The 24,223-nt window shown below is 40.3% G+C and overlaps 1 protein-coding gene across 10 annotated transcripts in view; it reads right to left on the reverse strand.

Moving 5' to 3' along the window:
* TRIM9 (tripartite motif containing 9) overlaps positions 1-19,567 on the reverse strand; it is a 122,109-nt gene extending 102,542 nt beyond the window's left edge. For 3 of the 10 annotated variants that reach the window (XM_032244580.1, XM_032244588.1, XM_032244587.1), the window contains exon 1: positions 17,493-19,562. In XM_032244580.1, coding sequence (XP_032100471.1) covers positions 17,493-18,314 — 822 coding nt within the window. In that variant the 5' untranslated portion in view covers positions 18,315-19,562. Of the gene's footprint in view, positions 1-17,492 lie in introns of all 10 variants that reach the window. The other 7 variants (XM_032244579.1, XM_032244581.1, XM_032244585.1 and 4 more) reach the window with 7 other exon arrangements.
* Between the last annotated feature and the right edge of the window lie 4,656 nt (positions 19,568-24,223).

Genomic DNA, 24,223 nt, shown 5'->3' on the forward strand with positions numbered 1-24,223 from the left:
AAAACTAAAAAGAGGTCAACTAAACAACCCAACTTCACAGCTTACCACTGTCTTCCCCCGACAAGATACAGGCCCATATTCCTAACCCCTCAATTGTGTTGCCTCAATAGCAGTAGACCCTGGAACAGATTCTAGTTTTCCTCACCCTATACCAATCAACTGCCCAATGCCATTTGGGCAGTCCCCACTATGGTTTTATTAGAAGGCCTCTTTAGACACACTCTAGTCCTTTGGCTCCACCTCTCATTTTAGCACTCTCTATAAAAGGGCTTAACAGATACTGTTTAAGCCCTTTCTGCCATGCTCATTCTATTTCCTGTTTCTCCTATTTTATTGTCCGTTAACTTGAATTTCTGCTGTGCATCTTAGATTCTCCTTATGTACAGTGTCAAAATGATTGTCATTCTTTGTAGTCAGCCAACAAGCACTGATTTGGCTACCATGTAATGGTATGCATATTCAACTGCTTTTAGGAGCTGGGAGGATGCAGCCTCGTGTCTCCTATAGGTGACACAGTGGCCAAGAAAGGGTGTTTTAAAGTTAAGTCCTGGCCCTCAGTCTCAGCTTCAACATGCACAAAGTCCTCCTAACCACCCCCGCCGCCCCTGCTTTTTTTTTTTTTTTGACAGTGTCTTGCTCTGTCATCCAGGCTGGAGCGCAGTGGCGCGATATCAGCTCACTGCAACCTCCACCTCCCAGGTTCAAGCAATTCTCCTGCCTCAGCCTCCCTGAGTAGCTGGGACTACAGGTGCGGACCACCACGTTCGGCTAATTTTTATATTTTTAGTAGAGATGGGGTTTTGCCATGTTGGCCAGGCTGGTCTTGAACTCCTGTACTCAGGTGATCTGCCCGCCTCAGCCTCCCAAAGTGCTGGGATTACAGGCATGAGCCACCACTCCTGGCCATCCTAGCCCAATTCTAATGAGTCTCCCTGTTAAATCAACATTCCTGGTGGAAAAGACACTGATACAAAATCACATCTCATAGCTTAGTTCATACGGCAAATCTTGTTCCAGCAACAGCTGTTAAATGACCTTGGTTTCAATACATTATAAGAACCAGTTCTTCTCAGAGCCATCATGGAATTACAATAGTCACACACCATTATCTGTGTAACTATGAACCATTCTTCTTCCTGGGCATATAAACGCTTTTTGGTTATACAATAAAACTAGAAATCTCCCTCACTGGGTGAACATCACAATTGAGCAGCCAAGTAAACCTGAAGCTCTGTGCCTGCTGAAGAGCTCATGGTCTTATCAATGGTCTTGTCAGATGAGGCAGTGGTCTCATCATCAGTATCCTGAACTTGAATCAACAACAGTAAGGGCCTCACTCAGCCTATGTCAGGCCTTGAGGTAGTTACGGTGAGGATGGAGCACTGAATACAGATCTAAATTCTTTAACATGGCTGGGAAGATAAAAGAACAGTAGAACGGGAAGGAATGTAGTAAGTATACTGTGCCACTGACAAATATGATTTAATCCCTGAAGAAAATGTAAAATTAATTTTCAAATCCAATATTTATACAAATTTTACAGCAATACTAATTACATAATTCCTCTAAAAAACACTCTAGGATTCACAATAGCCAAGATGTGGAAACAACCTAAGTGTCCAACAACAGACAAAGAAAATAAGGCATGTATACAAAAATATATACATATATACACAATGGAATGTCATTCAGCCTTAAAAAAGGAGATCCTGCCACTTGCCACAACATGGGTTAAGCTAAGTGAATGAGGAAATTATGCTATGTGAAGTAAGCTAGATACAGAAAAAAAATTATTGTATGATCTCCCTTATGTGGAATCTAAAAAAAAAAAAAAGTCTAATATATACAGAGAATAAAAGAGTGGTTGCCATGTGGGAGAGAAAATGGAGAAGATATAGGCCAAAAAATTCAAAGGAGCAGATATGTAGGATAAACAGGCCTAGAGATTGAATGTACAACATGAGGGCTATAGTTAATGTTGTACTGTACTAGAGATTTTTGTCAAATAAGTAGATTTTAGCTGCTCTTGTCACACACAAAAAAGTAACTATGTGAGATGATAGACATGTTAGTCTGCTTTACTCTAGTAACCATTTTCCTATCTGTATCCCGTAACATCATGTTGTAAACCTCAACTCTGCACAATACAATTTATTTTAAAGTAAAAGAAAATAAAAATGCTCTTGTTTAATTTTTGATGGCTATTTAACAACAATCTTTTGTACATATAGTTTCAGAAAACTTAATAGACAAAACCCAAAGGCCATCATAACATACAAATTAAATAATGTGAATGGAAAATTGATGACTTTGTTCTCATAAAAGGGAATAGAAGACTCTAAGGAGTGCAACTATAATAATAATTGACTATTTGGCTCTACTCAGAAGAGAATAATTGGCCAATCTTTGACTAGCCTCCAAATTGAATAATAATCTCTAACCTATGAATTCACTCCTTCCCTGTTTTACAGGTGGAATTTATAAATTATTCTTTACTTCCTGACCTCAATGTAATTAGAACTTTCAAGTTCTACTAAGTATCTGTCGTATTTCATTTCCGTGGTGGCTGTATGTCAATGGATTCTGTGTTTACATACAGTTTAATCATTTTATGGCATGTTTCAAAAGAAAAGAATTATGTGAGTACATTTTTTATATTGCCCAGATGTGTATGTTGTAATCTTATTTTAACATTACAGGTTATTGGCCAAGTGCATTACAATAATCTGTTGTTAGGATCAGTGCCAGCCCTAAAGCTGCTACATATGAGGTATAATTCAAGGAGCTGTCAGCACTGGCCTCTTCACTGGGAATAATGCCAGGGCTGGGAAAGTCAATGTCAGGCTGGAGGTAAAGGATGCACATACCAGGTGGGCTAGGCAGAGAGACTTCCTCAGTTTGTGGTCAATGATCTAGAGCTAGATGAAAAGACTGTACGCAATGGTCAGAACAAGCCATACAGATGACCAGGAGGGTAGGTACACACCTTGGAACCAAAGCCGTGATTGCAGACAGGAAGGCAGAAATCAGAAGAAACACAGGAGACTGCGGAGGTGGAAGGCAGGAGTGGAGAGTGCTAGTGGTAAGATGCCAAAAAAAGCTAGCATGTAGTGCAAACGAATGGGGAGAGGAACATTTTGCCACATCCGAGAAACTTCTTTTGTGCTTTCTGCTAGGGCAGGAGCCAACCAGACAGCCAATCCAAGGGGATGGTCATACTGCTATCTGTTTTCTATGTGAGAGTCATAGCAAAACCTAACAAAAAATATTTTTTCTTTTCTAGACTCATGTGGAAATTCCTACCAATAGATTGATCTTTGTGGCAAAGGTAATATCTGTTGAAAGCCAATGTTAAAAAAAAAAAAGAATATATTTTATAATGAAGGAATATTAATTTAATAGTATAGACATATATAATTTCCCCTTAGAAAGAGAAAACAAAGTTAATGTAAACTGTGATAGTTATAATATGGGATATAGAAAAAAATGTGATTATGGGTATCTGAGGTTATGAAGAGTCCCCAAAAGGGAGAACAGGTGTTTCAACTGAGCTTCACTGAACACACACACACACACACACACACACACACATACACACACACAGAGAGAGAGAGAGAGAAACAACTAAAAAATCTGCTTCCAGATGTTAAGAATTCTCAATGTAAATAATAAAAGAAAACAAAGGTGTTCTGACAATATGTACTGTATCACTTGGGTGATTTAATGTTCTGGGATTTTTCTAACTTTGAAGATGGTTGAGCAAATGATCTTCAAGATCCAGTGTCTCAATGCTATCCATTTATACCTCTCGAATGTAGGGGAAGAACCCACCTTTTTGACACCCGAAAGTGACTTTTTAAAATACTGCCATGGTAACCCTTAATAACGCGAGCCACAGACCACAAGAACCTTATAATATTATACTGAGGTGGACACCATTTCCAAACCCAGGAGAAGTGGAAGTTGGTTAAGGAGGAAGAGGAACAGCTGCTATATCCAGGGACCCTGATAAAGAAAGGATTTCCTCCTCCTGATTTGGACTTTTCCATGTTTCCTGTTTTTCAAAGCCAATCCAGATGGACTTTATCCAAGCTGTATCTCAGAATTGGCTTATTTTGAGATAGCATGCAAAGAATTTGCAGTAGGTCCTGATAGGCCAATCTTGATAAGATTTCCTCCCATGCAGGTCTGTGTCTGCTTTTTTCCTCCTGTGAGTGTCTGAGAATTGAGAGGCTCATATCTATGTCACTTCCATTTTAAAAGTGAATAAGTATCCAGCATAAAGAACTATTATAACTCAGCAATAAAAGATAGACAACCCAATTAAGTGAGAGAAAAGACTTTAAATAGACATTTCTCTTAAAAAAGAGATAAAATAGCCAATAAACACAGCAAAAGATTCTCAACATCACTAGTCATTAGGGAAATGCAAATCAAAGCTATAAGACTTCACCTCACATCCACTAGAATGGCTATAATAAAAAGGACAGACAATTACAAGTGTTGGTGAGGATGTGGAGCAATTGGAATGCTCATACACTGCTGGTGGGAATGTAAGATGGTACAGCTTCCTGGGAAAACAGTTGGACAGTTCCTCAAAATTTTAAATATGGAGTTAGCATATGACTCAACAATTCTACTCCTAGGTATGTACTTCAGTGACCAATTCTCTGACACCAGCAGGCGTTCTGCAAGTCAATCCTATTTGACACAAACTACCACAGTTAGACTCTGCAGATTTAAAGGATCAGACCCACAAGACTGGCCTCACTTGAGATTCCAGTTGCTAAGTCTGGGTCCCCAGGCTACCTGAACTTCTTTTTGACTTGATTACAAACTTGGGGGATCCCCTTCTCAGGTTTGATAATTCACTAGAATGACTCACAGAACTCAGGAGAACACTACTTATATTTACTGGTTTATTATAGAGGATACAACTCGGGAACGGCCAAATGGCAGAGATGCATAGAGTAAGGTACTGGGGAAAGGGTGGCACTTCCATACCCTCTCTGTGTGCCACCTTCCCAGTACCTCCACCTGTTCTCTAACCTGGAAGTTTTCCAAATCTTGTTGTTCAAGAGCTTTTATAGAACTCAATCTCCAGCCACTCTCCTCTCCCTGGGGGTCAGAGGTCAGTGGGTGGCACTGAAAGTTCCCACCCTTAGAACTCACATTTGGTCTTTCCAGTGATCAAAAGATTCTCAACATCAATAGTCATTAGGGAAATGCAAGGGCTTACATTTGGACTTTCTGGTGACCTGCCCCCATCCTGAAGCTACCTGGGGCCCACCTGAGTCACTTCTGGTCAAAAGATACTTCTAACTCAGGAAATCCCAAGGGTTTTAGGAGCTCTGAGCCAGGAACCAAGGACAAAGACCAAATATAACTTTTACTATATCATGATACTCAAGGTAATTGAAAACATGTCCACATAAAAACTTGTACATGAATGTTCATAGCAGCATTATTTGTAACAGCCAAAAAGTGGAAGTAACCCAAATGTCCATCAACTAATGAATGGATAAACAAAACGTGCTACATCCAATACAACAGGATATTATTATTGGATAGTCATCAAAAAGAATAATGTACTGATGTATGCTACAAGGTGAATGGACTTTAAAAACATTATGCAAAGTAAAAGAAGCCAGATGTAAAAGGCCACATATATTATAATTCCATTTATATGAAATATCTTGACTACATCCACAGAGACAGAAAGCACACTAGTGGTTTCCAGGAGTTGGGGATATGGTTGAGTGGTGACTTAACAGTTGGGGTTTCTTTTTGGGGTTATAAAAATATTCTGGAATTATATTGTGTGCTGGTTGCACAACTCTGTGAATGAATCTAACAAAAACTATTGCATTACACACTTTAAAAAGGTAAATTTTATGCTATGTGAGTTACATCTCAAAAAAAAGTGATTTGCTGTCCCCATATAAGAGTAAGCAACCTCAACTTTGTCAGAGGGAGTGTGACCAAAGCTCTGTGTAGGATCTCATCTGTGCAGCAATGGTGGGTAAGGCCAGAATATGGAGTCTGGCTCTTTAAGGGGAAAGCTTGGTCCTGGCACTTGTTAACTGTGACTTTGGGTTTCTTGGTTTCTTAGTCTGTTTCCTCAACTGTAAAATGAGAAGAGTAACGGTTCTTGCTTCATAGAGTTGTGGGAGTTCCCTCAGTTAATGCACAGAAATTACTTAGATCAGTGCCTAGACCACTGTGTACTTAGAATATAACAGATACCTACATCTTGCTTCCTTCTTTGATAGACTAGAACTTGATAGTTTTCTTCATGAAGTGAATCTCTGTTTAGTTTTCTAATACCTATGTTTTGAAATATGTGTGGGGTTTAAGTAGTTTATTTAAAATCCTTAGTTTTTAAATTAATTAATTAATTAATTTAGGACAGGGTCTCACTTTGCCATCCAGGCTGCAGTGCATTGGTGTGATCATGGCTCACTGTAATCTCAAACTCCTAGCCTCAAGTGATCCTTCTGCCTCAGGAGGATCCTAAGTAGCTGGGACTACAGGCATGCACCACCTTGCCCAGCTAATTAAAAAAAAATTTTTTAGAGACCAGGTCTCAGTATGTTGCCCCTTCTTCCTTGGCCTCCCAAAGCACTGCGATTACAGGCACTAGCCACCATGCCCAGCCGAGATTCTTAGTTTTAAAATATTTTGCAGCAGTATTCTTTGCACGTCTGTGGAGTTAAGATACTTGCATTCTTTGGTTCCTATTCAAAAAGTAAGAAAAGGAAATCTTTGAGTTACAAAATGGAAGATGATAAATTCAGATCTGGGCATCCTGAACGTGAGGGAGTTGAGATACACGTCCAACTTGAGATGCCAGTGAGCTTTAGGGTTCAGTGCAAAATGTTTGATTAATGGCTATGATCTTAAAAACAAAAAATGTGAACTTTTGACATTTTGAGATACATTTTAACCAAAATACTATTTAGTGTGGTACAATGGACTTGAGAGTTAAACAGGGCCTCGGTTGAAGCGCTGCCTTTGTCAAGCTATATGATTCTAGGCCATCAATCAACCCCTTGAAAATAATAATAGCAATCTCAAAATATTGTGTTAATATCACTTCAAATAACGAATGGTAAGTAAACAAGAATTGAGGATATTCTAAATGCTAGAAGAATTCATTTTCTTTTTAGCTTGATAGTATTCAAAAATATATGTGAAATACTTATGTACTAATTTGACAATTAATACCAAGTTTTAGTAAGAGTCTTTATATCTAAATATCAAGAGCTTACTATCAAATCAAAATTTTCCACACTTTTAAAAAATATGTAGTGACCAGAGCAACCAGAAATCCATGTCGCCATTTTTGAACCCTTGCTTATTGAGCTTGGTGAAGCCAGCCTGGAAATTCAGTGTTCACACATGTTTCCATATTCCACATTTCTTGATCCTATTCAATACTGAATAATGTTTTAGTTTCATCAATGATAGATTCAATTCCATAATGATACAAGGTAATGTGTAAACATCATTCAGCTTCATACTGCATTGATTATGTGCTGAAAGCTGTTTATCATATTTCCTAAGTCTTGGCTAGATGACGGATAGTCAATAAAATCAATAATAACTGCTTGTTAAAAGCACCATAGATTTTTCTGTGCCATCTTAGACTTATTAGATTGGATGAAAGTCCAGTTTTACATTTGACTGTATGTGACTAATGCTCTTGGGATAACATTATTCCAAGATAATGGGACAGCATAAGTGACACCATTTTATTAATTTTATGAAATGATATGCCTTCATGATTGCATTAATATCAGCAGTACTAGGTAATGGGCTATGCATATCTATAGTAAAATCAGCTGTTGGTTTTTTGTACTAATGAAAAAAACTTAAGTACAGACAATCAAAAGAGGTAGATTATGTCATAGAATCATTTGGATGATTTGGGCTTACAGTTGAGCCTGTGTCTATTTGACCAACCAAGATTTTGCTCCCTACAAAATCACAAAGCCTGTTATGAAGACCTGCTCTACAAAGAAAACGTTGAATTCCCCATATTGCCATTTACTCCTCTCTGCAACCCGCTTTGTTCAGAGTTAATAATGCCTTGGACTGATAGTGCAGGTCAGAACAGTATTATTCTCTCAGACTGTCCTGGAGCATGGGAATGAGTAACGAATATTTGGTGTCAACAGTTACTTTTTAAAGTACAGGCTGCAAGCGAAGTAAAAGTGAGAGGAGATGAGCAAAAACCTCAATAAAGCCGAACTGATGCTATCCAGCTAGAAAGTCAGCGTCACAGGAATAAATCAGTGGTGGATGAGAATTAACCATCTATGTGTACTCCTGACAGAAGGTGGCTATTCCCACACCAAAGAACAATGTTTAGTATTCTATTTCCAAAGCCAACTCTTTAAAAGGAAGTTTTTTCTTTGATCAGAACTGTTAGTATAAAACACACAGTTCTGCTTCTGTGCAAGGCTTATGAAAAACAACTTTATTTGGCAGTGTTTAAATCCATTCTTAAACAACATCCTCTTCTAGTTCACATATTCCTTTTTATATTTATGGTGAAAGGTGGGTCAGGTTTCTGTTCTGAACTGGAATACATGTATTTTCTTTTAACCACATAGGCAAAAGGTAGAAGAAAAAATGGAAAATAAACAGATACTTGCTTACAGATTTAAACATATTTTGCGTTTTCAAAAATTGACTTATGAATGTTTAGATCTATAGAAATAAAGATACTTAAAATGCCTATGGACTTTTATTTTTGAAATCTATTACATTATGGTTTTTTGGTCTGTAAATTTTGAGATGCATTATTTTGTTAAAAGAGGGACGGTGACTCCCTGGCCAAGCTGGTAGAATCTTACTGCCTGTTTGTTACTTAGTTCTGACAGAGAGGCAGGATGAACCTCTGCAGCGTAATCAGGCCTGTACCTCCAACGATCTGGTCTGTGGAGTATTCAACATACTTGTCACCTCTTTCCTCCTGCACCATATTTTATTCTCTAAATTTATTTTGTCACAAGGAAACTTAGTAGAAAAATGACTCAATTTCTCAGTAATTTTCATACATGAGAACTAAAGGAGTCAAGCTATTTGTTATGTCATTGACGTTTTTAAGTTCATAAAGCTGTGCTTTTATAGGTCATATACTTCCTGGGCTTATCAGAAAGTAGAACAGAACAGCAGCTAAAGATGTGAGCTGTAGAGTCAGACAGCCAGGATTCAAACCCTGGCCCTGCCAATTACAACTGGTATGACCTCAAAATCTTTTTATGTCCCAATTTTCTCACAGGAAGATGTGTGGATTATGAGGATTAAATGAGAAAATGTTGTAAAAATCTCAGAGCAGTGTCTGGCATGTAGTAAGTGCCCAGTACATTTTATCAAAAAGTATAAAATACAGGTTTTCAAATTTAATGATTACTGTCAGGCTAATTTGAGAAATTTAAAATACTGGGTTATATTGCTAGTTACTAATCTTCCTCTACTGATTATTTTCTTCATTGAACCAACCTTTATCTAACTTCTGCTAAGTACAGAAACAGAGTAAAAGAAGGTAGGTAAGAAGGCCAGGTGCGGTGGCTCACGCCTGTAATCCCAGCACTTTGGGAGGCCAAGGCAGGTAGATGACCTGAGGTCTAGAGTTCCAGACCAGCCTGGCTAAACATGGTGAAACCCCATCTCTACAAAAAATTACCTGGGCGTGGTGGCACATGCCTGCAATCCCAGCTAGTTAGGAGGCTGAGGCAGGAGAATTGCTTGAACGGGGATGGGGGGTGGGGTGGGGGGGGTTGGAGATTTCGCTCAGCTGAGATCACAGCATTGCACTCCAGCCTGGGCAACAAAAGTGAAACTCCGTCTCAAAAAAAAAAAAAAAAAAAAGAAGAAGAAGAAAGAAAGAAAAGAAAAGAAAAGAAGATAGGTAAGAAAGAGTCTATGGCACTGAGTTAATAGGGTTCAGTGGAAGATTTCTCACAGAAGCAATTATAATACAGTGGAAGGATGCTCAGGTTTAGAATACAGATATGGATGCTATGGAGGAGGGTGAGGTGAACAGGTGATAGGGCTGGGAAGAGAGTCTGGGAACAAACTGTGAAAAGGAAGGGGATTGAGATGACCACATCTGTTTTAGACAATCAGGTACAAGCAGGAATTGAAATTATGGAGTGGATGAGTTCGTGAGACAGGCGTGTTGAGGAGGGGGGAAAATAAATATTTATTCATGACTAGAAACTCAAAAAAAGTTTTCTTGCTTTTTCAGCTTAAAATGAATCAGCCAAAATGAAGAAAATTCCTTCTCTGCAACTCTGTAATAAAAGTGTCTGCAATTAAACCAAGCTGGGGTTGTGGGGAGGATGCTGCTGGTGCAGGTGTAACTCTGGTGAGTAGGGGAGCAGCATCAGGTTCCTGGTTGGCAAGCTGGTCTGGTCCGTGGCTGTGGAGGCTGGCTCATCTCAACTGGGTGTGGCCAGGTTAGTTGGTCTGGTGATCAGGAGGTCTGGTCTAAGAAACTGGGGGAGGGCAAGCCCAATGGACAGGAAGGGAGGGGCTCTGCGGAGAAGATCAGAGGCTGTCAAGGAGAAAGTAGCTAGGCAGGCAGACAGGATTGTGACTAGATCCGTGGCTAACATGCTGTACTTTAAACCCCGATAGTTTAAAAAGAAGGCAAAACCAGGCAACAAAGTGAACTGGTGTCATGATGATTTCTCTGACACAGATGCAGTTAGAAAAAGAAAACCTGTTGTTAAATATATTTTGCTTGGGTTTTCTTGGGTAATCTCACTTGGAGATAGGTCTCAGCTTAGGATAGAGGCCCAGTTTAGAGTTCTGAGAACAAGCCAGGGGAGTGTTTTTGGCTTTGAGATGTCCTGTGAATTAGATATGCCGCTTGACAAAACCTATATGGTCTCTGATAGTGTAGGGATAGGTACACTGTGGTGGCCATTTCATAGAAACTCTTGTTCTAAGATTAAAAATTGACCCCAAATGTCAACATAAAAATATTAGCAAAACCTCGAATGTATTAGACAAGGTACTACTTATTTTACCTTCAGAAGCTGTGCTATGTTGTCCCCAGAGCAACGTTAGTTTTAAGCTTTTAATATTGTCTTTTTCTGCCTATTAAAAGTATCTTTAAAACAATCTATTTTTATTTACCAAAGATTAACGAAAAACTCAATTAGACCAGTCATTTGGTATCAAATAAATGAAACCTTAAAGTAGTCAAAAGTAGATTGAAGTGGGGTTTTTTAATTATATTACGTTAATATTCCTCATGCCTAAAATCATTTTCTGAGTTATTTACAATAGAAACGGGGGCAACGTGTATTCCAGTCCATACATATAAATACTACAAAACTTGTATTAATTATTTTTACCTCTTTGACTTTTAATGTTTAAAAAATAAAATAAATTTAACATTTAACATTTGCTTTAAGAATTAACACGATCTAAGGATAGGTTTGCTGCAGACATTTATCCACAGGCTGGATTTTTAGGGTATTCTAATCTACATAGACAAGAAATTAATAACAGTCACCTCCTTACTAAATTATTCATTAATAACTGCCTGAACTAGAGTACTTCAAACTTGTGTGCCACTCTAAAAGTGTTTCCAAAGTTAGACAAATTTGGAAAATGCTACATTGAATCAAGTGGCTTTGTAGGCTGCAGGATGTGTCTATATAGGTATATTGATACAATGTACAATATGAACTACCAGCAGCCTGTTCAGAACGGGGAGTCTCAAACTTATTTAACTAAAGAAAATTTGTGGGAGCATAGTTTGAGAAATGGTGTCCTAGAGTATAGGTAAAACAAAAAGAATTGTGGAGTGCTCATACATAGCCTTCAGCGGTTTTTTTGCCTTTGAAAATAAACACATCAATTATTGGCAGAAGTTTGATCTCAGAACCTTCTTATCTGGCCTAATGTTCATAAAAATGTCATCACTACATACATCGAGTAATTTTGACTTGGTTAAAAAAAAAATTTCTCTTCGGCCGCTTTGTGAACAACTTCACAATAAAAATAGTTGAAGAAAACAGCCGAAAGGCTAATAAAAGCTACCCAGTGGTGGATGGGTAGATAGACAGCATTGAATATGATATGATTTCTGCTTCACTGAATCCCAAACTGCCCCTCTATTTGTATTTATGGAATCAGAATGGATCTTTCTAAGCATAATATTCTAAAGACAATATCTAGGATGAATAAAAATTAGAATATTCAAATAAAGTGTTTACATGTGTTAATTCATACACTTTTATAAGTCAGGACTTCTCAGTTGCAAGTGGCAGGAAACCAACACAAACATGCTAAAGCAAAATAAAAAATAAATAATAAAAAATGACCCTCGGTGGACACTGACATGAATAAGTAAAAAATTACATGCTGTTATAATTCACTGAGATTTGTTACTGGAGCATAGTCCAACCTGACTGATACGGAGAATGATCTTAGTTTCTAGCTTTCTAGTTCCATTCTCCTTGTGAGTTGATTTTATTTCACTTCCCATGAAATCCCATGAGATCACCTAAATGGGTTTCTGATCCTTGCAATCAGTAATCCTTGACAAAACTGATAATATTTATTTATAACTATTTGATTCTTAAACATTTATCATGTAATAGATTCTATCCTTCTATATGCCAAAGTTAAGTTGTATGCATACTTTGAAAAGTCCATCAACTTGCTTAGGGGAGGGAAGTGCCATTTATTATACTAATGGTAAGGACAAGGGTTCCCTGTACATTATTCTCATTATACAAGAACAGATGGCTGTGATAATTGCCTCTTACTTTATACAAACTGTGATTTGACCTGAAACTCCAATTAATACCATCTTTTCATGGCATATACAGGAGAAACAATTTCTGCTACTTTAAACAATATCTTTATTGGAGTATCTGAGAAAAAAAAAAAAAACTGAGTCTTATCAGTTATTTTAGCTTTCTTATAGAAAACCAAAATACTTTGGTTTAATATATAAATCTTTGTGTAGTATTCTTATTTCTTGAGCTTAATTCAACTGAATATTCTCTCTGGACCCATGAGGTAGAGGCTTACTCTTTTAGACCACCTTTCAGAGCAGCTTTGGACTGTACCCTCTGCTCTGAAAGGATCCAGAAAAGTACCACAAGTTGGGGGATGAGATTTTTATGCAGTAATTGTTGACTGGTGAGACACTGACTTCTGTTTTCCATGGATAGTTTATGGTTGTGTTGTTGAACTGATATTAGTCAATCATAAACATTTAAATTACTTTATCAAAATCCTTTCACAAATATAATTTTAACTTCCTTACATCTTTGTAGGTGGGAAGTACAGACAGGTGATGAGACTTGCAAAAACTTCCTGCAAATAAGTGGCAGTATCGATTCTAGAACCTGGATCCCCCGTTATCTAGTTCTTTCCATTATGCCTGGGTACAGAGAGGAATAACTGTCTTCTCTCTAACAGTCTCCTTAACATCTGTAAAAATGTTTACATGGCACACCGAATGTTCTAATTGTACTAGAAGTAAATCAAAGGAAACGTAAAACCATGAACATATGCTGCCTGTTACGTTTACCACAGGAATATACAGTCTATACTGTGTTTACTGCTGACATATAGTTAACCGAATGTCATTTTTAGTGGCATTATATAATACATTTTACTACCTAAATATTTAATGAGATGCCACCATAAAGCTAAGCAGATATTTTTTTCCGGGATATTTTGGAAATGAAGGCATATTAACTGACAGTTTATTTTAAAATATTGTTTAAATTGCAAATTTTCACTTATAAAAACAAAGGTAAGAGAAAGATAACATTTGAGCCAAGATTAAGAATGAATAGTGTTTAGAAAAGAAAGGAAAAGAAAATCTTTGCTTAGTAGCATGAACACAAAAGGATCATTACAAATATATTACTGACTCAGTGACTTCTTTTTTTATTTTGAGATAGAATCTCGCTCTCTCACCCAGGCTGGAGTGCAGTGGTGAGATCTTGGCTCACTGCAACCTCTGCCTCCCAGGTTCAAGCGATTCTCCTGCCTCAGCTACCCAAGTAGCTGGGATTACAGGCATACGCCACCACGCCCAGCTAATTTTTGTATTTTCAGTAGAGATGGGGTTTCAACATGTTGGCCGGGCTGGTCTTAAACTCCTGGCATCAAGAGAGCTGCCCACCTCAGCCTCCCAAAGTGCTGGGATTACAGGTGTGATCCACTGTGCCCAGCCCTGATTCGGTGACTATTGAAACACCAGAAATTCAAGGATAACATCAGGATTTAGGAATGAGAACTGCTTAAAATCACAAAGTAATAGTAGGGGTTTCAATTGCCCATTTTAAAGTGTCTACAAAATCACTTTTTGGTGTTATAATTCTTTTAACAAGTTGAATAAAGGAATATAGCAAGTACTGATACTAAATAAAAACTGCTACCAGATATTTGACTTATAAGACCAGTATTTATTATTTTTAATGTGTTATTATTTTTCATGGATTTCTGAAGGCCACAAATATCTGAAACACATTTTAATCTGGCCAGTTGAAAACTATTTTGTTTTGAGACAGAGTCTTGTCTGTCACCCAGTGATATTTTTAATGCCACTTAAAAAACAAACTTCAGCCATTTTATATCTTGAATATGTAAGATGATGATTTAAGATACCTTGAATGTGATGTGTGATGATTTATTATATATTGAATGTGTAAGATGTGGGAAATACTTATCTGTAGGACTTACTTTATCAGTAGAAATGACTAATATGGTAGACTATGAATGAAAACTTTTCAGGTCTAGTAATAATCTGTGTTGATACTTTGGAAACCTAGTTATTATGATTATTTGCTGTCCTATTTTTGCAGGGCTCAGAAATTCTGGCCCATGAGCTTTTGTGGAGATAGAAGTACCGTTAACTAAAACATAAACTACATGAGGAAACTGACTGCTAACACATTAACTTCCTTATTAATTCAATAAGGTGGGGGAGTAATGTTTGTTGTTCATCTAACAGATGACAAGTGAATGTTAAAATCTGTCATTATTCTGTCTTATTTTTTTCATGGCAGTGTAGTAATCCTCACATTGACTGAACAAAAATTATGCCTACTTACTGTTTTGGAAAAAATGTGCAAAGATCAGAGAATAAAGTAGTCTTCTAGCCTACTTATGTCATATCTCAAAGGTTTTAACACTCTTTTCTTTGGCAGACAGACATCTAAATTTCAACCCAGTCAGCACCAGTGTCTGTCTACTCATAATTTCTAATGCCAATAAACAAATGGTTTAACATTTCAAATTGACAGGGGCTTGACAGCGATTTAAAGGTTTCTTTTGGTCTTAATGGATCAAGGAAAGGTTCTCCATCATAAAAAAATAATGTTGTGCTTTAACCATCCTAATTAGCTGTGACTCTCAGTTCTTTTTCCAGACAGTGATTAATTTTTTATTTCCAAGGATACATTGTAGGGCAATTCAACATAGACTATAGTTAGCAGTTTAAAAGTGAAATCTAAATATGAATTAAAAACTGGCTGTGAACTAAAGTTTTGAAAACTTTTAAGACTAAATGTCAATTTCAAAAATTTAAATTCAACTGTTCTGAAAACAGTGGTGTGTGCCCAGTTAGGCTTAAATTTGTGCTAAATGAAATCTCCATCAGTACTAATATGATTTAACAGGTTATATGTGAGAACAGAATGACTGTAAACATGGATCACATTCAACTGGGATAAGGAGTTGAGAAAACTTTTACTGATTGCTGAAAATTATGACTTTTTTTCTTGCTGTAAATAAAATATCAATGTTCCAGCCTTAACTCCGGGGTTGGCCACTTGCAAAAGCTACCCTTTCTAATCTCCAAGGAATGTTGGGAGACTCTGAGTGAGGCCACAGCTGAGGCCTGAACACCATCTTCACTGCTCTATCTCATCCTTGGGTATGCAACTCAGTGATGGAAAGAAAAGCTCCTTCCACTCGTCTTGAATCCCTGCCCTGCCCTCCACAGCCCCAACTAAATGGATCATTTAAAAAGTGAAAATCAAATTCATGCACATCTCCTTAAGAGTGATTCCCTTCCTTTTAAGCAGTGTGGGCATATTATAAGGATCTTCTTTTTCATGAGGCTTATTTCATTTATGTCTGTGTGTGTACAGAGAACAATAGATAAATACAAAAATAACATGATAATTAAAATATATAGCATGCCACACTGGGATAAATACTACTGAGGAAAACAAAGCTGAGAAGGAACTAGAGGGTGTCTTGCTGGGTGGCACTGCAAAGGTGATATCTGAGCAAAGAGCTGAAGGATGCAGCTAAGTGAGTCATTCATATCTCAGGTAACTGGGGAAGAGAGCTTCAGGCTGAGTGAACACGTAATGCAAAGGACCTGGGGTAGGGAGGTGCCTGATGTCACATAAGGGACAGCAAGAAGCAGTGTAGCTGGAGCAGAGGGAGTAAGTGGAAGGCCATGAGGTCGAGGGTGCCAAAATGGAAGAGGTCATGTAGGTCCTCATAGACCATTCCAAGGACGGGCTGAGAAGCGTGGAGGGTTTTGAGCAGAGGAGTGGCATGACCTAACATGTTGCTAAAGCCTCTTTGTGTCTAGCCATGGTGGAAACATCAAAAGAGACCAGAAAGATGAATCTGGTAACAGGTGTCCCAAAGTTTGCACATATAACTACTGAAAGAGAAAGGGGTTGAATCCTGGAGAAGCGGGTGTGTGGGTAGTTGGGAGGAGGAGATTTCCCTAGGAGATGCACCTGCCTGGCTTCCAGATCGCAACTGCGCAAACTCCGGTCCCGTCACTCCAGTCCCAGGTCCCAACTCCGGAAGGGTACGGCCCTAAGCCTGCACCTCCCTTTGCCATAGCAACCGCTGGCTGCCCCTCCCTTCTGCCTTTTGAGCACGTGGCACCAGGACCCCGCGATCTCTCCAGCTCGAAAGCCAGGTCTGGCCCAGAGCCGGGCTCATCAGTATTCCGCCCGCGGCGCCCACTCCCCTACCCTTCGCGGTGCCTCACCAGGTGCATCTAACCAGTAGCTACAGACTCCCGCCATCCGCGCGACCCCACTGTCCCCACTCCAGACCCTCCCCGGGGCTTCGCAGCCCGCCCTGCCCTCGAGCGTGTCTAACGGCCCTGGGCACTGGCGCTGATCTGCCCAGCTACGCAGCGCTTTCCCAAACACTGGCAGCGGCCACCGGCTGCAGACCCACCGAGGAGAGGGGGCGTCCTGCGTCCCACTCGCAGGCAGCGCGCCCCGAGAGACCCGTTCTAAGGCATCCCTGCAACAACTCTCTAGGGGGAATCAACTCCCCCGTGCGCTGGTTAAGATTCCCCCTTGTCTCCTGCAATGCACCAGACCGGGGAGGTAAACATCGAAGGCACCTGCATTGCGCCCCCGCTGGGATGCGCTGTGCGCAAGAGACTGGGACCGTCTGCTGCAACACCGGATGATCGGAGGCGCAGGGAGTTAAGAGTGGGTTTTCTTAGGACTCACCTTATGTAGTTTCCACATGGCACCCAGAGCCTTGACTTCGTGGCTGGAGTGTTTGCCCTCCTCCAAGCATTGGTAGCACACGGGCATCTTGCACTGCACGCAGTACATGCTGTGGTTCTCCAGCTCGTGGTCTGTGCAGGTGGAGACCTTGCGAGGGCTCAGCCGCCGGCTCACCCGGCCCTGGGCCGGGGGCACCAGGCGATGCTTGGCTAGAGGCCCCCGGGGCGGATGGCAGCGCAGGCGGCAAGGATCGCAGTAGAAGACGTCGCACTGTTCGCACATGACGGTGGCTTCCTTGGGCGCCTTCTCGCAGAGCTGGCACTTGAGGGCCGCGGCTTTGCTCTGCTGGTAGCGGTCAATTACCCCTTCCAGTACGCGATTCTTGGGGAAGCCGCGGAGCCCCCGGTCATCCAGGATGAGGCTGCGGTGACACTGGGGACAGGTGATACAGGAATTGCGGGGCACCGGGGCCAGGGCCGGTGACAGGTGGGTGGCCGGTGGCGGCATAGCCGGGGGAAACACGCGGACGCCGTTAGGGGACTTCTGGCACGGGGTAGTAGGGGCGCTGGCGAAACCCCCGTAGGAGCCATAGCCGCTGTCCGCCTCGCTGTACAGGCTCATCTTGTCCAGGTCCAGGTAGTCATAGTCGGAGACCCCGGAGCCCGAGGCCCGACGGCTCTGAGGGGACTCAGACTCCGGGGTCTGCACCAGGATGTTGCGGGCGCACGCCTGACACAAATTGTGAGAGCAGGGCAGGATGATGGGCTCCCGATAGAAGGAGCCGCACACGGGGCATTTCAACTCCTCTTCCATCTCCTCCATGGGGTCGGGTCTGGGAGGAGGCAGCGGCGGCTGCAGAGGGTGCCTGAGCTGGCGAGGTGGCCGAGGGGCTCGTCTTGTCCAGCACCCTGGCCAGCGGCGGCGGCGGCGCCTTCCCGCGTCGTGCTGGCGTGGACACCCGGAGAAGCGCTAGCTCTGTGAGCCGCTGTCGCGGAGCCGCCGCGCCGCGAGCCAGCCCGGACCGCCCCCTCCTGCCCTCCTAGTCCCGCCCTGGCCCAGGAGCCACGGCCCATTGGGCGGCGGGCGAGAGATCAAAGCTCTCATTGGCCACCAGACCCGTCCGTCTCCTCGTCTCCGCAGGCCACAGGGGGTTCAGTGGAGTCTGAAGACAGGGGTGTCTTCGCTCGCGGCTGCATGATCTCTGGAGGGGGCCTGCGTGCGGAGGGTAGGGGACGTGGAAGGAGGAATTAGGCGGGGTGACTCATCCTCGCCCCGCTTCCTTCCGACCTCCGGTGCAGTCTCCCAGGAGCCGGGGGGCGTGAGAAACCCCTCCCCGCAGCGAGTGGGCTGGCGGAGGGGGCTGAGGCTTCTCGCCAGCGTTTGCGTTTGGCTCTGAGCTCCGCGCCCACCTACCGCGGGCGAGCGCTGCGCAGCTCCGAGGACGCCCCTTCTCTTCCGCTACTGGCAGCCTTCGCAGGCGCCTCACTCGGGCCTAGGCTTCTGCACAGCAGGGGGGCTTTTCTCCCTCCCCGTGAAGCCGCGGACGCCAGGCCCTGGGGCTCCTCCATTGGGAGAGTCTGACGGCGCTGGCTCGAGCCCTGGCAACACTTTTGGCTTGTTTCACCCTGCGTCCCTCGTTTCCTAAAAAGCATGTATAAAGTCAATTTCCTGGTGTCGCCATGAGATTCCACTGGGTAACTCATGCAAAGGCTCAGCATTAGTCAGAATCTATGACCCCTTGGTTTCACGCTTTAAATTATAGCTCGGCCCAGAGGCCTCAGTGCCATGGTGTGAACGTGCTTCTTTCCACGGATCCGTCTTCCTCCTCCCAGCCTCCCAAAGCACCTGGCTGAGCTTTCACGAAGCCCGCAGGGCCTTTGGTTCGGTTGAGGCAAGAATAGTTTATCTATTTCTGAGTGCCCGTAGTTTAGTAAAGCTCTGTAAATGAATCACTGTGTTAATGCGGAGTCTGAGTGTTTGACTCCAAACAGCATTATTCAACCCCACGTGCCCTGAGCATCTGCCACAGCTTACAGCATGGTGTGCCTTCCTGTTTCCTCCAACGAGGGGCGTGGTGAGCCTGTGGTTGTAGTGTTCGTCCCTGTAAAAGGAAGCAGGGAGGAAGGAAAGAAGGGAAAGAGGGAGGGAGGGAGGAAGGAAGGAAGGAGGGGGAAGGAAAGGTGGGAAGAAGGAAGGGAGGGAGGAAGAAGAAAAGGAAAATCTTTTAGTCAATTCTGAGGTAGTAACATTTGAAATAGTACATGGCTGGCTTTTGCTGAGTGATTCATGAAGTAAAGGACAAAAACTCTGCAAATTCTAGAAATCTTCCCATTTTCCTCCTTCCAGGCAGGAGATAACATGATTATATATGCAGCTATGTTAATAACTTAAAACTACTTTATTGTCCAGAAAAAAATGGACATTTTATAACCCTGCCTTTGTAGCAATTGTCCAGTAAACTAGGTTATCTTTTCAATACCTTCAGTCGCAATGAGAACAGTAGTTGATCATTGTGTGGGGGAATAAAGTCTTCATTGTTATTTAAAGCTTTGTTAATCATAAATGCGATGTGATTTTTTTAAGCTGGCTTTTAACTAGTTGAGACCAGAGCATCCAAAGATATATGTACTCTGTTTACAGGCATAGATAAAATTTCTTCAGGTGTGGTTGGGACATTAGCTGCACTTGCAGGATATGCTTAATTTGTAGGTTCCAGGAGAAATTACTTATAATTAATTTAATATAGTATAATTTAATTGTATTGAAAGTTAATTATTGAGAAAATATTAGAAAGGAGTGTCCTTTTCTGTTTTTTGTGTGCATTTGACCACAAGTAACAATTCCCTGGACAGACAAGGTGAGCAGCTGTTACACTTTGTATGAGTTTGAACTCTGCTGATCATAGTGTATCCTCTAAGAGATCTTCCAATTAGCAGAAAGTTTATGCTTAGTTCAGTGTAAAGGATAATCTTAGAGGACGTCTCATGGTGTAATGCAGAGTTGGGTTCACAAAAAGAACAACACAGATTTATAATATAGTCAATATAGAAAGATTTGGTCTATTATGAAGTCATTTGAGATTATTTCATTGTTAGATCTGTTTGGTTAGGAATTAGCCAAATTAGTCAATCCTAGGAGAGCTCTTAAAATGACTGTCATTTGTCGAGAGTTCACCGTGTTCCAAACAGGGGGTTTATTTATTTGTATGCATTACTTGGTTAAATTCCTACAATTACAAAAAGAGGTAGGCACAAATATTCCCATTTTACAGATGAGTAAACTGGGGATAAGCAAAGACACTTAAGAACTCAAGGTCAAATATGGTGAAGCTGGGACTGAAACCCAGGCACATATAAGTTTGTTCCTTTGTTCATTCATTCATTCATTCAACAAGTGCTAAGTTCTACCCTCTTCAAGCTCTGCATGTGGTAAGTATCCAAAATCTTCTTTGTTAACTTCTATGATATTCTGCTTACCTTCCCTGAAAGTTTACTTTTTTTCCTTTTTTGGGGGTGTGGGGGAGGGACTAGAGTCTTGCTCTGTTGCCCAGGCTGAAGTGCAGTAGCACAATCTTGGCTTACTGCAACCTCTGTCTCCCAGATTTAAGCATCCCAAGTAGCTGGGACTACAGGCATGAACCACCATTCCTGGCAATTTTTTTTTCTTGTTTGTAAGTAGAGAAAGGGTTTTACAATGTTGGCCAGGCTGGCCTCAAACTCCTGACCTCAAGTGATCCACCTGCTTCAGCCTCCTGAAGTGCTGGGATTACAGGCATAAGCCACCATGCCTGGCCAAAAGTTTACTGTTTTTCTTGAATTCATTTCTTTCTTTCTTTCTTCCTTTTTTTTTTTGAGACGGGGTTTCAGAATTCATTTCTTTAAAATATTTTTGAATGCCTTTGAAGATTTCCCTTCACATTGAACTATTTGGCCATAATATACTTTATAGCCCCCCCAATGACATATTTAAAGGGGAATAAAAATTGAAATGTAATTGATAATATTATAGAAATATTATACCATTGGGGGAATATCTTCTGTCTTCCAGCTGGTGATCAGTCCATGCCCTGAAGCACATGGATTGATAGCCCTGTAATTTCATCATTCCTGGGATGACGGCAGATGTTCTCTTTTGTGTACAGTCCCTAATTATCCTCTGAAACTTACTATTGACCCAAATTATGTTCTTTGGCAATGAGTGGAATTAAATTTAAAATGCAATAACAACTTTTGCATTTTTTGAAAAAGATAAATATTTTTCTTTTTTTGATAAATGTTTTTCAATGAAAAATTGAGTTGCTTTCCTATTTGCTTTTGACTACAATGCTTGATTATTAACAAAACAGTCTCTGTGAGTCTAAAGGATGAACACAGAGAAGAAAGGTTTTTCTTTCCACATTCTCTCCTAGAGCAGTCTGTCCTTAGTTGGAGGGGGCAAAAATCCGTGAGAGGACCTGATCTTAGGCTCTAACATTTTAAGATTATCTGATATGTATATAAAAATATTTTATTAAGGTATTTGAATAAGGGTCTTGCTGCATGTGATTTATAAAGCCCCTTATTTAAAAAGTGATAGATGTGATGTTTCTATTTTCAATAGAAATTCTGAAGAAGCTTCTTTTTATGGAATAATTTATCCCGTTTAGTCCACTAATATTCAGTTTTATACTTGTAATATTTTGTACTATCCTTTAATAACATACATTTATTTATTGTTGATATCCTTGGGCAATTTTAATTACATGATTATTATAGTGAATTATGAGCTTTTTCCCATTTAGTACTACTGGAAGATGGCCATATTCAAATGCTGTAGTATTTATGATTGTAAGTAATATATTACCTATACTTTGGGAAGGGTAGACTGGAGAATCAGAGAAAATGAAAGACTTAATGAATCCTATATGGAGGTAAGAGAGTTGGAGGATAAATCCGGAAGACCTAACTTGTGAATAATAGGAATCTCAGAATGAGGAAATAACACAGGTGAAAGAAAAACCATAGATGGAAAACATTTCCCTGAACCAAAAAAAGATATAAAATTACAGATTGAAAGGATTTTAGAATTATAGATGACACTAATGAAAAAACACCCAGTCATACACAGGCACAATTCTTAACTCAGAAAAAAAAGATCATTTTACAAGCCCCAGACAGAAAGAACAACTTAATTGTAAAGAAAAAAGAATCAGATTGGCATTGAACTTCTTTCTGCAACCTTAGAAGTGAAATTATGTGAAACAAATTCTACAGCCCACTAAAAGTAAAAGAAGTCACCCTGTCATAGTCCATTTTTGCTGCTCTAACAGAACACCACGGACCAGATAATTTATAAGAAACAGAAATATGTTGGCTTACGGTTCTGGAGGCTGGGAAGGCCCAGATCAAGAAACTGGCATCTGGTGAGTGTCTTCTTGTTGCACCATCCCATGGTGGAAGGGCAGAGAGAGGGCAAGAGAGAGAGCAAGAGGGGGCTGAACTTGTCCTTTTATACAGAAGCCACTCCGGCAATAAGAAACCTATTCCCATAATAATGGCATTAATCCATCCATGAGGGTGGTGCCCCCGTGATCCAAACACTTCTTAAAGGTTCCAACTCCTAACACCTTCTCTTTGGGGATCAAGTTTCCAACACATGAACTTTGGGGGAAACAGTCAAACCATAGCACAGCCTATAGCCTGCCAAAAGATCATTTGCTTGTCTGGTCAAAGAAGAATATTTGCAAGAATTTAAAGAATAGAGCACTTAGACATTCCATCTGAGAAAAATACTTGAGAAGAATTTTAAACTAAATTACAAATAAATCTTAACAGACTCCTCAAAATGGATTAGGAGCGATTGGGGACCTGAAAGCATCCTAAGGACCTGATACTGGGGAGAAAGAAGAAATGAGAAAGGAAAGGTGGGAAATAGAATGTCTCAGTTGGAGGGATTACTTGTTATCTGTTTTTCTCACATAATATTAAAACAATATCTATATTATGAGGCCTGGAAAAGGAATATAACTATCAATGGAAAGTAAAGTAGAACTTGCAAATTAACACACATAGGGAAAATATTCTGTGAAACTCTACAAGAGCAATTTTTAAAACCTAAATGAAAGGAATACTTTCTGGCAATATATATTAATTGAATTAATTCCTCAAAATAGAAAGATTGAATAGACCAACCTCCATAAAAGGGATTTGAAAGATAATTTCAGATATATCATTAAAAGGGAGAGGATGGTTGCACTGATCCGTTCTAGTTAAATTTTTTAAAACAAGCAATTTTAATGCTTTGAAATAATCGAAATTAAAGAAAAATATGGACTATTTCCCTGTCTGCTTTATGAAGCCATCATAACTTTAATAACAAAACATGATTATATAGTTAATAGAGAACACAATAAATAAAAATCTGTGGTCTGAAACCTAAGTGTTAGATGTAAAAGTACTAAATAGTATGTTAGCAAATAGATTTCAGATTTATATAAAAAGATTAATAAACTATGACCAAGTAGGGTTTTTCCTACGACTGCAAATATAGTTGAGTATCAGGAAAACTGTCAACACATTTTCTTACATGAAAAATTAAAGGGGAAGAATTCCCTCTTTTGGCCTTGTGGGAGTAATATTCCTTCCATCAACGACTAAAAACCAGGAATAACTATAAGAAACAACCATTATCAGACACTGGCAGATAATATAGGAATTTAATTCCGCAGAGAAGGCAACCAAGAGATGAGCCCT

This window comes from Sapajus apella, unplaced genomic scaffold (assembly GCF_009761245.1).
Source record: "Sapajus apella isolate SASKATOON/1434 unplaced genomic scaffold, GSC_monkey_1.0 scaffold55, whole genome shotgun sequence".
NCBI classification, from domain to species: domain Eukaryota; kingdom Metazoa; phylum Chordata; class Mammalia; order Primates; family Cebidae; genus Sapajus; species Sapajus apella.